The sequence below is a fragment of the Podarcis gaigeae genome, assembly GCF_964106915.1.
Source record: "Podarcis gaigeae genome assembly, chromosome: 13".
Taxonomy (NCBI): domain Eukaryota; kingdom Metazoa; phylum Chordata; class Lepidosauria; order Squamata; family Lacertidae; genus Podarcis; species Podarcis gaigeae.
The window spans coordinates 45249101-45262641 of record NC_139689.1 but is presented as its reverse complement, the minus strand read 5'-3'; the positions used below and the strand labels follow the sequence as shown (position 1 = coordinate 45262641).

The following is a 13541-nucleotide window of genomic DNA, read 5'->3' as shown; positions in this document are numbered from 1 at the left end:
AAACTAACAGACTATGCAGAACTGGAAAAATTAACTGGAAAAATTAGACTTCAAAGAGACTATAAGTTCCTAGAGGACTGGGGAAAATTCAGAGAATATTTGAAAACTGTATGTGAGGAACATACAACGCTAGTGTGTTTTAAAGAAGCTTTGTGAAAAAAATAAGGAATATTGCAAGAATGTAAACGAGGACAGAAAAATTTTACTAAAAGGCGATACTATAATTAAGGAATGTGAAGATAGAAATTTAACTACGGATGATTGTCCAAGGAGTTGGGGGAGGTTCAATAAGCCAAAATATGTGATGTGCAAAATTGTATGATTGGAGATATTATGGAAAAATTTAATTAAAAAAATTATAAAAAAAGAGTCTCCTCCAGCACCGTAATTCAAAAGCATCAATTTTTCGGCGATCAGCCTTTTTTATGGTCCAGCTCTCACTTCCATACATCACTACTGGGAAAAGCTAGCCTATGCAAAAGGACCTGGCCAGTCTAGGGCCATTAAGAAACAATACATCAAGATCCACTGACAATTCAAAATAACTGTTCTCTCCCCCCCCCCCAACCCACTTGCCCTGAGGTGTGAACCGAGGATGGGGTTTGAAAGGTTGCTAGGGTAGCTGGGTGTGAGGCAATAGGAAAAGAGAGTTTTTAAGCAGAATGTTCTGGGAAGAAGAAGGAAGAAGAAAGACTGGCATCCATCTTGGGCAGGCTGGCTGAAGGCTGGCTACGCTGCTGTGGGGTACAAGCCCCTCTTGAAAAGACCATGCTGTAAGATCTGGACTCCCTCCAAGCAGACTGGAAGTGTAAACAGGTGAATAGACTATATTTCTTAACACTACAACAGTCTGGCACAGGGATTCCTTGTCTGACACAGTTCTGCCGCTTGTAGTTTCATCCATATCCCAATTAATCAAAATTCTTCCCCTCCCCATGTATAACAATATTAAGACGCCAGACAGCATGTGACCACATCATTTCACTTTCCCCCAGGTTATAAAACTATAGCACACAACTGAGAACTTGAGTGATGGAAATGGTGGTGAAAGGGTACTTTGTACAATGGGAGGACTCTGCTGAAGCAGCAAACAGCTAGCTAAAGTCTTACCTAACTTAAGAAGAGACCTATGGAAAGGGATGCTAAAGAGACTCATTTATGCACAAATGTGGGTATCCTGGCATTCTGAAGTCTACAGCGGAATGATCCCCCCTTCTATTTCATGTTGTTGTTGTTGTTGTTGTTTTCTCGTTTAGTGGTGTCCGACTCTTTGTGACCCCATGGACCAGAGCACGCCAGGCACTTCTGTCTTCCACTGCCTCCCGCAGTTTAGTCAAACTCATGCTGGTAGCTTCGAGAACACTATCCAACCATCTCATCCTCTGTCGTCCCCTTCTCCTTGTGCCCTCCATCTTTCCCAACATCAGGATCTTTTCCAGGGAGTCTTCTCTTCTCATGAGGTGGCCAAAGTATTGGAGTCTCAGCTTCAGGATCTGTCCTTCCAGTGAGCACTCAGGGCTGATTTTCTTAAAAATGGATAGGTTTCATTTTCTTGCAGTCCATGGGACTCTCAATAGTCTCCTCCAGCACCATAATTCTTCGGTGATCAGCCTTGTTTATGGTTCATTTCTTTATGGTCCATTTCTTCTTTATGGTCTATTTCATAGGTTCCACCAGTTTTTGCAGCAAATTAATGAGTGGTTTTTGACTCCATGCAAGAGGGATTTTCAAATCATTACACTACATAACAATGTTGTGTATGTTATCCTGGCAGCACTGCTTCCAAACAACATTTCTGACCATTAGCTGCTATGGCAACAAATCACCTATACCAGGCCAACACCATAGGTATTCAAAGGCCTATTCTCTACTTAAAAGAAGCTGGATGTTTTTGAACATGATTTCTGATGTAATAAAAGTATAATGGAAATGTCTAAATGTACCACCTTGGACTCTTTGGAGTAAAGGTGGGATACGGCTGCAATAATAAATGAACATAAAATCAAGATGGGGAAAGGATGTGGGAAAACTCTGTACAGGCACCGGGGGTGGGATATGACTTGAATTCTCAGCCTGGGATACTCATCTGGACCAAAGCAAATTTTTCCTCCTCCCCACTGATTATGTCAGCCATAAAATCAAAATGAATGTTGTGTGCCCAGCAGCATGGTGTAGTTCAACAGCGTATTGGACCAGGAGATGTACTGGGTGCAGTGTATTGGACCATGAAGCGTATTGGGCCAGTTACGCTAGCTCTCAGCCTTAACCCACATCACAGGGTTGTTGTAAGCTTAAAATCAGAAGGGGGGAAAAACCATGAACCATGCCCAGAGCTCCTTGGAGGAAGGGTGTGACACCATAAATGTAACAAATAGGAAGCTAATGGCTTACCATTAACAACAGCCATCTTCCCTCTCCAAGCCTGAGTGCCTCTTATATGTTAGCATCTGCTTTGGCTGGAGCCGTAGAAAATTATTCAGTACCGAGAGGCCATTTGGAGGATGGCTCTTAGCACAATCCTTAATTAATTTCTGATTACACGTACTGAATTTATCCATCCGCAGTGCAATTCTTTCCAGCTTCTATGCACTCTGCTTCTGCGTAGCATTTGGAGCCGAGTTATTTGTCTTTCTCAAAACTCCGATACAGAGGCTGCTAATGGGACAACTCAGGATGGAGCGGCTGCGTGCCCTACTTTACAAAGGACATGCCTTTGTTTGAAGGGGCTGTCCTGCCCAGCCCAAGTCCGGTTTAAAAGATAAAGAACCAAGAAATGTAGAGTTGGAAGGGACCACAAGGGTCATCTAGTCCAACCCCCTGCAATGCAGGAATCTTTTGCCCAACGTGGGGCTTCAACCCACAACCTTGAACTTAAGAGTCTCATACTCTGCCGTCTGAGCTGTCCAATGAGACTTGTTGCAGCCTTCCACAACCTGGTGCCCCTCCAGAGGTTTCGAGCCTGCAACCCCTCCCTATCAGCCCCAGCCAGTATGACTAGTAGTTAGGGATGATGGGAGTTGTAGTCCCAATTTTTTTTTTTTGGAAGGTTTCACCACTGGGGAAAGCTGTTATAACACGTATTTCTAAATTTGCATATGCAGACATGTGTCTTCTCCTATGTTGGGTTTTGACCCTGTATTTCCCTTTTGCATTAAATGGTCACCTTAACTCAAAAGTAAGCAAGCATTTCTGGCTTGCAACCCAGAGAGTCATGTAAAACTACCAGCATTTAAGGGGTGCTGTGTTCATGCTTCTTGGAGGTCACACCCTCAAAGCCTTTCCACCCAGATGGGTGAAGGCTGACTGTGACTACTGGGTCTTGCAGGAAAGGCAGTCTTGCCACTGCTGAGAGGTACTCTCCTCTTTCTGAACACTTCACACATTCAAGAGTTGAGTGCTGGCACTGCAGAGAGTTTCTGGGAGCGAGCCCTGGTGATTGTGAACTCAAATTCAGAGCAGATGTTCCCAGATCCCAGATTGAGCACAACAACCTACCAGCTGATGCCTGTGACTCCAGAGCCATTGCCAAAGACAAAGACCTTTCTAAACTCATGCATGCAAGACAGATGGTGGCTTGAGGTGAACTCATGGCTTCCCACCAATAGCATTTCAAACTTAGACTGGGCATACACTTATTATTAGTCCCAACCCCCCAACAAGGTTGACTCAGAGAAGCAAGTCTTCAGAGTTCAATAGGATTTAATGGCTGTCAGCCTAGGACTTGCCTAGGTCGGTGGTTCGAATCCCTGCGACGGGGTGAGCTCCCGTTGCTCAGTCCCTGCTCCTGCCAACCTAGCAGTTCAAAAGCACATCAAAGTGCAAGTAGATAAATAGGTACCGCTCCAGCGGGAAGGTAAACGGCATTTCCGTGCGCTGCTCTGGTTCACCAGCAGCAGCTTAGTCATGCTGGCCACATGACCCGGAAGCTGTACGCTGGCTCCCTTGGCCAATAAAGTGAGATGAGCACTGCAACCCCAGAGTTGGTCACGACTGGACCTAATGGTCAGGGGTCCCTTTACCTTTATCTATGTATGCTTAGGGTTGCAGCATTTAGAGGAGAGGGTGGGGAGCTGTAGCTCTCCAGCATGGGCAATGGTCAGCTGTCATGGGCTGGATGGACAGAGGAGTGATGGGAGGAACCAACTGGGGAACCCCCAAGGGAAGAAGGCTCAGAGCCTGGGGATTTGTGGTAGGACAAGGATGAGTGGTCAGTGGAAGAAGAGGGAGCAGACTGAGAAGAGGAGGTGTCAGAGGCTGAAGGGGTAACAGGGAGAATCTGGGGCAGAGAGAAGCCAAGAATCAGAGGCAGAAGTTGAAGCAGGTGAGCAGGCAGAGAGAGGACAAGAGGCAGAGATGAGTCAGGCTGGTGCAAAGTCATGGGTGTCTCCCCCTCCTGCTGCAACAAGATCCCCTGCTCTCCCAGAACCAGAAGAGAGCTGAAACAGGTGGAGCAGTGGCAGGCTTCATGCAGGCGCAGTCTCTGATTGCTTGCAAGAAACCCTGGAGAGGAGAATACATAGTCGGTTGTGGGAAGGCAGGGACTTTTGGTCTCGGCAACTGATTTCATGGAGCAAGACCTACAGGGCAGGTGAAACCTAGTCCAGATCGTGTTTTGCTAATGAAGAGTTAGCTCCAGCTTGGAACTGTGTTATTTACTGACCGGCTTGCTTTGTGACATTAGTGATTATGGAATCCAGCAAAATCTGGAGGACCAAATGTCCCCCTCCACTGTTTTAGAGGTTATCACTTACTGGAGGGAATCATTACTCAGTGAATATACGTTTATACATCTGTTTACAAGATTTTATATATCGGGACATAGTATTGCAGCATAATATAATTTCTCTATATCCCCCTTCTGTTACCATGTCCTATAGAGTATGGAGAACAGCACCCAGTGCATAAGATGGTGATCTACAGGACCTTAAAGGCTGCCTTTTCCCTTACTTTCTTCCCCCTCATGCTGAGGAGGATGTTCTTCATATTTTGCTTCATGGTGGTCAACTACTAGGCGCAGAGTCTTTTCATTAGTGGCCCCCAAGCTTTACTGTTTTAGATATAGTTGTTCCTTGCTGTTTTAGGGCTTATCTACACCTTTTTGCCCCACCACTTCCCCCTGTGGAAATCCAATATTTAGCAATGAATCAGAACAAATGGCACTCGGGTTATCTGCAGATTGCTGTTTGTTCCGATTAAGTGACAAAGAGCAGGTTTTCCAGGGGAAGGCATTGGGGCAAAGGCAAAGCCACTTGGACTCATGCCTATAATGCATGAGACAAAGTGAAAACTGCTTGGACCCACGCTTTCTAGACATGGGATAAGTGTGGACTAGCCCTTAGTGATGTTTACCTCAGTAACTGATGGTTGAATTTGATGCTATGATGTGCTCTTAGGTAAGCCACCTTGAACTTTGTGGAAAAGGCAAGGTATGAGCATGTCAAATTAAATGAAAAATGAAATAAAGTATGGGGATTCCTTTGGGATTATGTGTGCAACTTGCACATTGCGGGATGTGTTCTGCCCCCTGTGCCAGAGAAGGTTTTTACACTGCTTGTACAACCTGTGGAAACCTGTTTCCACATGCAGTTGGTTCAATAAGCAACTTTTACAGATAAATTGGACCTTAGAGAGAGTCCAGGTGAAAAGCTCTGTGCTGAAGCAGAGCACAGCCAAATGTTATGGCCACGTTTGCTTAGCATGGCATCCAGAACTTCAACCTGCCAGAGGCTGAGAGGAGGGTATTCCTGCCCCTCTTCCCTTTGGGGCATGGCCACAGCTGTGCTTGCTTGAGCACACTCATTTTGCAGCCAGTCCCCTTTCTCAAAGGGCAATTGCAGAATGTGATCCCTCTGCCCACCCAAATGCATTGCTGCTAAGAAGCCAGCTGGGCTCTGCTCCACGTATCTTGGCAAAGGCACCAGGAGCGGATTAGGGTGCCTACCAATATTTCAGCGAATTAGAGCTTAAAGCAGAGTGGGTAAGAGAGTGGGCAGCTGTGTGTGTGTGTGTGTGTGTGTGTGTGTTTAGGGGGGGGGGAGGGATGTTGATTTTGAGGTTGGCAGCACAATTCTGTTTACAGAGAAATTGAATTAAAAGTCCTGGACTGGAAACCACAGGCAATGCAAAGCGTCTGCAAGGCATGCTCCTAAATGCTTCTTTATTTATTGGGGTGGGGCGCATTATATCATGTCCTTCCTTCGTATTCACAGCACCTCGCAAAACATTTATAACAATAAAATGAAACAAAAATTAACAGCACAATTAGGAACGGAAACAGAGAGAGACAGGCATTACCGGTAAAAACAGCCATTAAAAACCACGTATCAACCTGGCAGGTCAAGTGCATGCTAGACTTTTTTTTAGGTAGATCGGAGAAAGTAAGGTAAAAAGTGGGGCCAAATGGCCAGGAGTTTCATAATACTGGCACAGCCACAAACATGCAACCAGTCCCAATGGGTGCGATATGATCTGGCAGGCAAGAATTCATCAAGACCCTCACTGCACCAACTGAGATTTCCAGAGGCTTTTCAAAGCATTATATTGATCTGGATGGTCAGGTCAGACATCAGGAATTTATGTAGTTAGTGAATTCTGGTGCTGGAGGAGACTCTTGAGAGTCCCATGGACTGCAAGAAGATCAAACCTCTCCATTCTTAAGGAAATCAGCCCTGAGTGCTCACTGGAAAGACAGATCCTGAAGCTGAGGCTCCAATACTTTGGCCACCTCATGAGAAGAGAAGACTCCCTGGAAAAGACCCTGATGTTGAGAAAGATGGAGGGCACAAGGAGAAGGAGGCGACAGAGGATGAGATGGTTGGACACTGTTCTTGAAGCTACCAGCATGAGTCTGACCAAACTGCGGGAGGCAGTGGAAGACAGAAGTGCCTGGCATGCTCTGGTCCACGGGGTCACAAAGAGTCGGACATGACTAAACAACAACAGTGTGCCTAGCTGGGCACACTAGCTGGGCAAAAGCATCCCTCGCCACAGCTACCAGCTGAATATTCAGGAGCAAACCCAGGCCCAGGAGTGCTCTTCCTAGATTACAAATATGACCCCCCCCCCCCGGAGGTGCTGCTCTACACAAAGCAGACTGCGACACCTGTCCTGCCCCTTTCCCGTCCAGGAGCAACTCTGTGGTGTCTGGAGCAAGCTTCCATTTCTTAGCTCTTGTCTATTCCATTACCACCTCCAGGCACTGATTCAAAACATCAGCAGCATCCTTGGAATCCAATGGGAATGAGAGGTTGAGCTGTGTGTCACCTGCATATTGATAACAACACATGCTAAATCCCTGGAAACCTCTCTCAGCAATTCCATGCACACGTTAAATAGAAGGGAGGATGGAATTCCCAGGTCATCATAGGTCAAAGCAAAAAAATGAGCAGGAGTCCCACAACACTCACTAATGGAAATTCCCATTCAGGAAAGACTAAGAGAAACATAAAACAGTGCCTCCTATCCTGTCCAGGTCATGCAGAAAGATATCATGGCTAATGGTACTGGGTGCTGCAGAGAGGTGCAGCAGAACCAACACTAGTATAGTACTCTATTCCAAACTTAAAACTGGAAAGCATGATGCTGGTGGTCAACAAAAGAGGTTTAAAGACTCTCTCAAGGCAAATCTTTTAAAAATGTAGTATAAACACCGACAACTGGGAAACACTGGCCTGCGAGTGCTCCAATTGGAGAACAGCCTTTGCCAAAGGTGTCAGGGGTTTTGAAGATGCTTGAACTCAGGATGAAAGGGAGAAACGTGCTAAGAGGAAGGCACACTTGGCAAACCCTCAACTCTCACCTGGAAACCTATGTCCCCACTGTGGAAGGACATGTGGATCCAGAATTGGCCTTCACAGTCACTTACGGACTCACTTTTTAAACCATGTTCATGGAAGACAATCTTACTCGGCTACGATCGCCAAAGAAGAAGAAGATCATCCAACAGGATAGCAAAAGTGGTCTTGGGTCTAAAGCCAGGCCTAGACTGGAATGAGCCTAGAGAATCCGTTCGGTCCAAGAAACTCTGAAACTGAGCTGCCATCACATGTTCTGGTATCCTCTTCAGAAAGCGAATGCTGTAGACTTGCTAGAAATTATCCAACATAGTGGGATCCAGAAAGGTGGCTTCAGTATGGTAACGTGGAAAGACAGTGTACAGGCAACGGCCATTTTGCACGCATTCAAAGCATTTGCAACCATGCGTGCGTGCATTAGCCAGAAACCTGGAAGTGGCAGGGAAAGGGGGCGTAACAGGGCTTAATGGGGTAGGGTAGGCTCTGTTGTGTGCAAATTGGGGGTTGCTTGTACAAATTAAATATTAAATGGAACAACAGTGATCTTAAGGCTGAATAGAAGCACTCTCTTCTCTGTGGTGGGAACTTTAGTACAACAACCTCTGAAAGACACACCTTACTCTGATGTAGCATCTACACTCTTGTAGACATATCAACTGCTGGTATTTGGCCCTTGTGAATGTGGCCCTTGAGTCATGAATGGATGACTAGAGAAGCCAAAACAGACTTTGCAGGATTGGTGCCTTTTCCTTTTTGAAGCCCATCCTCCACATCCGGGGAACTACTTTGTTCTGCATTAAAAGATCTCCAAGACAGCTTCACACATAGACACCAGGTTGTAAAGCCCTGAAGATATGAGTGGCGGTTGCTGGGGTACTAATGAGAGACTAAGCAATATATTTTGGTTCCATGGATATTATGAGATTCTGCTTCATGGCAAATGGCTTGACTGGACTGGAGATTCTTTAAGGTAAGCCTATCATTTGCTCGGAGCCCTCAAGAGAAACATAGAACAGATGATTCTCAGGGGGCAGCCTAGATGGATTTCTGAGCTACAGGGCAATATCAAAAGACCAAAATAAATCATGAGGTCTTTTTTTCTGAATTAGATTTCAGAGTCTGCCTGACCTTTGTCTTATCCAGAAAGTTATTCCATCTACACTACCTTGGCATTACATACCCTGCAACAAAAACATCTTGTTCCACCTCTAATGGTCATAAATGTGACCAGCACATAAAATAAAAGCCCACTCATAAAGACTAGCTCCAATAAAACAAATAAAGGTGTATAAACTTCCAAAATGAGATACATTTTCTTTGTTTACAGTTTATTTAATGGCTCTAAGCTCAATATCAAGAGCAGATGGGTACAGCTTCGCATGCACCAATGTTTGACACACAAACAAGTCAGTAAGCTCTTTATAATATTATTCAACAACTTCCAGTCACTTCAACCCAAAGCGTCTTCTTCAGTGGCTCAGAGTTATAAGCAATACATAAAGAGAACATTCACATTCTCTCACATGTTTACAGGGACAGCTACTTTTTCTTAAGCCATCAAGATTCACCTAGGCAAAGCACCTAAGGGAAACTGATGTGTATTGATCAACTTAAAAACTTATATAAAAATGAATGTAGAGTAAGACTGTGATTCACTTCAGTGGACAAATGAAAACTCCCATTGACTTGAAATGTGTCTGACACACACACAGAGAACACAGGTGTGCACACACATGACATTTAAACCACATATAAGCCCTCCCAAAGAATCATGGGAACTGTAACTCTGTGAGGAGTAAACAACAGCTCCTGGGAATCTTTTCTCTTTAGGGCTTGGGGTGTGCAGGAATACACTTTAAATGTGCTTTATACGTCTGGTGTGGAAGCAGCATGTAAGTCACAAGTTGGAAAGGATGATATCTACCCTTAGTTATTGGCAACAAGTGCCTGAAAATTACACTTCTGGGTATCATAAAAGCAGCCAACAACAAATTCAGCTTCCATTGCTTATCTAATTCTTTTTCCTTTCCTTTGCCCCTGGCATTTCATGGCTTCCAGTAGCCATGTGTTCCACATGTTTAACTGTGTTCAGGTTAAAAAAAGAGAGAGCTCCCTTTCGCTAGCTGGCAACTTCACTAGTTATTTCACTTGAGGATGTGTACAAATATTTTGGGCTCTATCCAATGTTAGTCCTGCTCAGAGCAAGCCCATTGAAATTAATGGATGTGACTCACTTAAGTACATTAATTTCAACAGGTCTACTGAACATAGCTGGATGCTAGGCCTTTTTCTGATGCCAGCAGACACCCCTGTGGTTCAGAAAAATAATAGGAATACATTTAACATTAATACAGTATTGGTAGCTTGCATCTTTATTAGCCTCTCAATATCCCTGTGAATTAGGTTATTACAAATCTGATTTTTTTTTGAGATGGGAACCTGAGACTTTTGGCAACCATGCTGGGATTTGAGCTCTTGGAACACATTGTGACATCAGGATAGGCTCTTTAGGAGATTTGGGTTTTACGTGGTAGGCCCAATACAGCAAATGAAATTAACATAGAAGACACAGATTTCCTCAGCCAGTCTCCACAGAAGCATGCTGCCACATCCTACAGTCCACTAAGGTATGTAGGAAAACCCAAGGCTTAGTCTGTACGCCCATGCACTGCAGATCTGGCAACTTATAGGTAGCCTTCTGCCGCACCTATCTAGCCAGAATACAGGAAATTCAGATATTGTTCACAACACCAAAAAAAAAAAAAAAAGGAAGGGAAAAAAAGTAAAAAAAAGTTTGGAGTTGTGTATGTGCAAAAATGTGGCATAAGCAGGCATGCACGCAAGTGGCAAGTGGCTTTATGGTGGTGGTGTTCAGTGAAATTAGACAGTTCTGGTGTTTGGGCTAAGGGGCAGGGCTTTCTGCTGTAGTGTCAAGCTGCAAAACTTTAGCGGTGCCGTTGTTTTAATGGAAAGTTCTGATTTATGGGATCATTTCTAGCAAGCAGCAATATTATCAAAGGAAAATACTGAACATACTGATAACATGAGCTACATGGCCAACCTTTCCCACCCCCCCAGCCCCCCACAAAAACTAAGATCCAGTAAATTTATTGAATAACATTCCACCACCACCCAAAAGGCCAGGAGGGAAGCCTCATTGCCCAGAGATAGATTCTTAACGAAACAGACATTTTTGTTATTTTTGTTTAATTGGATACATTACCCAAAGTCTGTGCTTTTAAAACCAGTGGGATTGATTCCAGGTTTACAATAAAAAAAACCGAGACAGTCCCTTTGCAACAATCTGTCACAACACAGGTGCGAGTTGGGCAATGCCCAGGGAAGCAGGCTACCTTAATATCCTGGAAGTTTTAAGCAGCAGTACCCAAACTAGAATGAGGAATGCTCTGAAATATACCCAGGCATCAAGCCGCCCCCCCCCCCTTGTTACTGCCTGCCCCACATTCCACATCAATATCGGCAGTCAAAAGATGGAGCTTCCTCGCACTTGCTAGTTCTGACCTTCAAGCAAAGCAAACACAGAGAAGGAAATGGAAACAGAGACGCGCTACTCACTTTGTCCTTCAAATTTCCTGATGATTGTATCCAAGTAGGTGTTCTGGGGGGCAACGTGCCCCCTCCTGACAGGCATTTTCGAATTGTCGTTCACATCCAATGGCTAAAAAGAAAGTTCCGCTCTGCACAAGAAGATGAGCTGGCTTGCTATGTCCACGCAATTTCTCTCTCTCTCTCTCCTGGGTGGGAGAAGAAGACGCGGATCTGTCCTGCAGAAGGGGGAAGCCCTCCCGCCCCCTCCTCTAGGTTCCCTTAGTTTGTGGCCAATGCAATTCCATCAAAGGCGGGGGTGGGTCGTTGTGAATCAAGGGGGAGAGATGAGCGCCAAAGGGAAAGCGATGGGGTAGGAGGCACCACGTTTGATTGGGTCCCCCCCCCTCTTAAAAAGAAAACGATGATGATGCTTAGTCATCAGTGTCCCATTCCATATATGTCTCCCGAAGAGAGTTGTCAGCAGCAACAGCTGTTAATCTGACAATAGCCAGCAGCCACCTCCCATCCCTCTTCTTTGGGGTGCTAAATAGGCAAGGACCATAAAGAACTCGCTGCCTCTCTGCTCTAACAGCTCAGCACCGTGGGTGCTGGAGGGGAGGCTTGGGGCTGCCTGAGAGGAGGGTGCGGGAGCGTGGGAGGGGTCTCCTCTTCTCCTCTCCCTCCCACCCGTCTCACCTCCTTCACAGAGCCAGAGCCAAGGCAATGCTTCCCGACCCAGATGAGAGCGGGAGCTGTCCGCAAGCTGTGGTGCTGAAGCGTCCGTCCAAGGGAGGATGCCGCCCGGGTTGCCTGCTGGTAATCCGGGGGCGGAAGAAGAGCCGGTGGGGTGTGGCGGGGGCAGCGGGGAAAAAAGGGGGCAGGGAAGCAGCGGCTGACTTCCAGCAGAAGAAACTTGGGAGATGGCATTTTGCTTAGACCGCTTTGTTCAGCATGCTTCTTTGGCACTGCGCTCTCAAGTCTTTTGCTTGGGGGGGGGGGTCAGGGAAGGAGACGTGGAGGAAACAAAGGATTCTTGCCCCCATCACTCAAGAAGAGATTGAGATCTCACCCCCGCTCCTCAGCAGACACCGCCGTCTAGCACCTGGCATCCATCGTAGATAGCTATAGTAATAAAGCTGTAACAAGATTCAGGGTTTGTTCTAAACATGCTGCTAAAAGCATTTTGTGCAGTGCAGGGAAACTGCAATGAGAACTAAGTTTTTGTGCAGTGGAGCTTATGGGATTTGAAAAGGAGCTGTATTTGTTTAAAAAGATGATAAAACATGTTTGCTCTCAACCTTCATAACCTTATATTAATAGAAGGACATCATATTCTTCCACCCATCCAAACCTCAACTTTGGTGGTCCTATGACTATCACTTCCACAGTGAAACAGAAAAGTCCAAAAACCACAGAATTGTCTAGTTGGAAGGGACCCCGAGGGTCATCTAGTCCAATCCCCTGCAACGCAGGAAACTTTCACCCAATATGGGTGAATCTTTCACCCAATATTCATCCTGAGATGAAGGGTCTTGTGCTCTGCCATTGGTCTGGGTGCATTGGTTTGGGTCCTACCCTCTGGAGCAGGAGAAAGCAAGCCTGTTCCGTCTTCTATGTGACAGCCTTTTAGATATTTGAAGGTGGCTATCATATCTCCTCTCTGTCTCCTCTTATCCAGGCTAAACATACCCAACTCCCTCAACTGTTCCTCATCAGGCTTGGTTTCCAGACACTTCATCATGTTGGTTGCTCTCCTCTGCACACCTTCCAGCTTGTCAATATCCTTCTTAATTGTCTTCCACATCATCTTCATCTTTGGCGATCACTCATAGCCAAGTAAGATTGTGCTCCATGAACATGGTCTTAACAATGTGTCGGTAGGTGACTGTGGAAGCCCATTCTGGATCCGCACATCTTAAATGTAACAGGGTATAGCAGTCTCTGCATATCTTGGGGACTCCCCAGATACAAAGAATGGTATTAGTTTGTAAATCATAAAGAAAACAAGTTACCCTCATTTCCCAAACATCCAGACAAACATCTGACCTCAGTAACTTCAAGCCCTATAGAATACTGAGGGTGAGTTGTGGGCAGGGGCAGGCATTGGCTAACATGAGTCCCTAGTCATTTTTAGTATCCTGGGTGAGGCAGATCAGAGTCAGTATAATAATAATAATAATAATAATAATAATAATAATA

At 45.4% G+C, this 13541-nt stretch overlaps 1 protein-coding gene across 2 annotated transcripts in view; it reads right to left on the bottom strand.

Moving 5' to 3' along the window:
* The window catches only part of KCNH6 (potassium voltage-gated channel subfamily H member 6), a 124200-nt gene extending 112231 nt beyond the window's left edge, over positions 1-11969 (bottom strand). Inside the window, exon 1 of one of the 2 annotated variants that reach the window (XM_083709064.1) lies at positions 11370-11969. In XM_083709064.1, the coding sequence (XP_083565190.1) occupies positions 11370-11445 (76 nt within the window). In that variant the 5' untranslated portion in view covers positions 11446-11969. The remainder of the gene's footprint in view (positions 1-11369) is intronic. The other variant, XM_083709068.1, reaches the window with a different exon arrangement.
* Positions 11970-13541: the final 1572 nt, after the last annotated feature.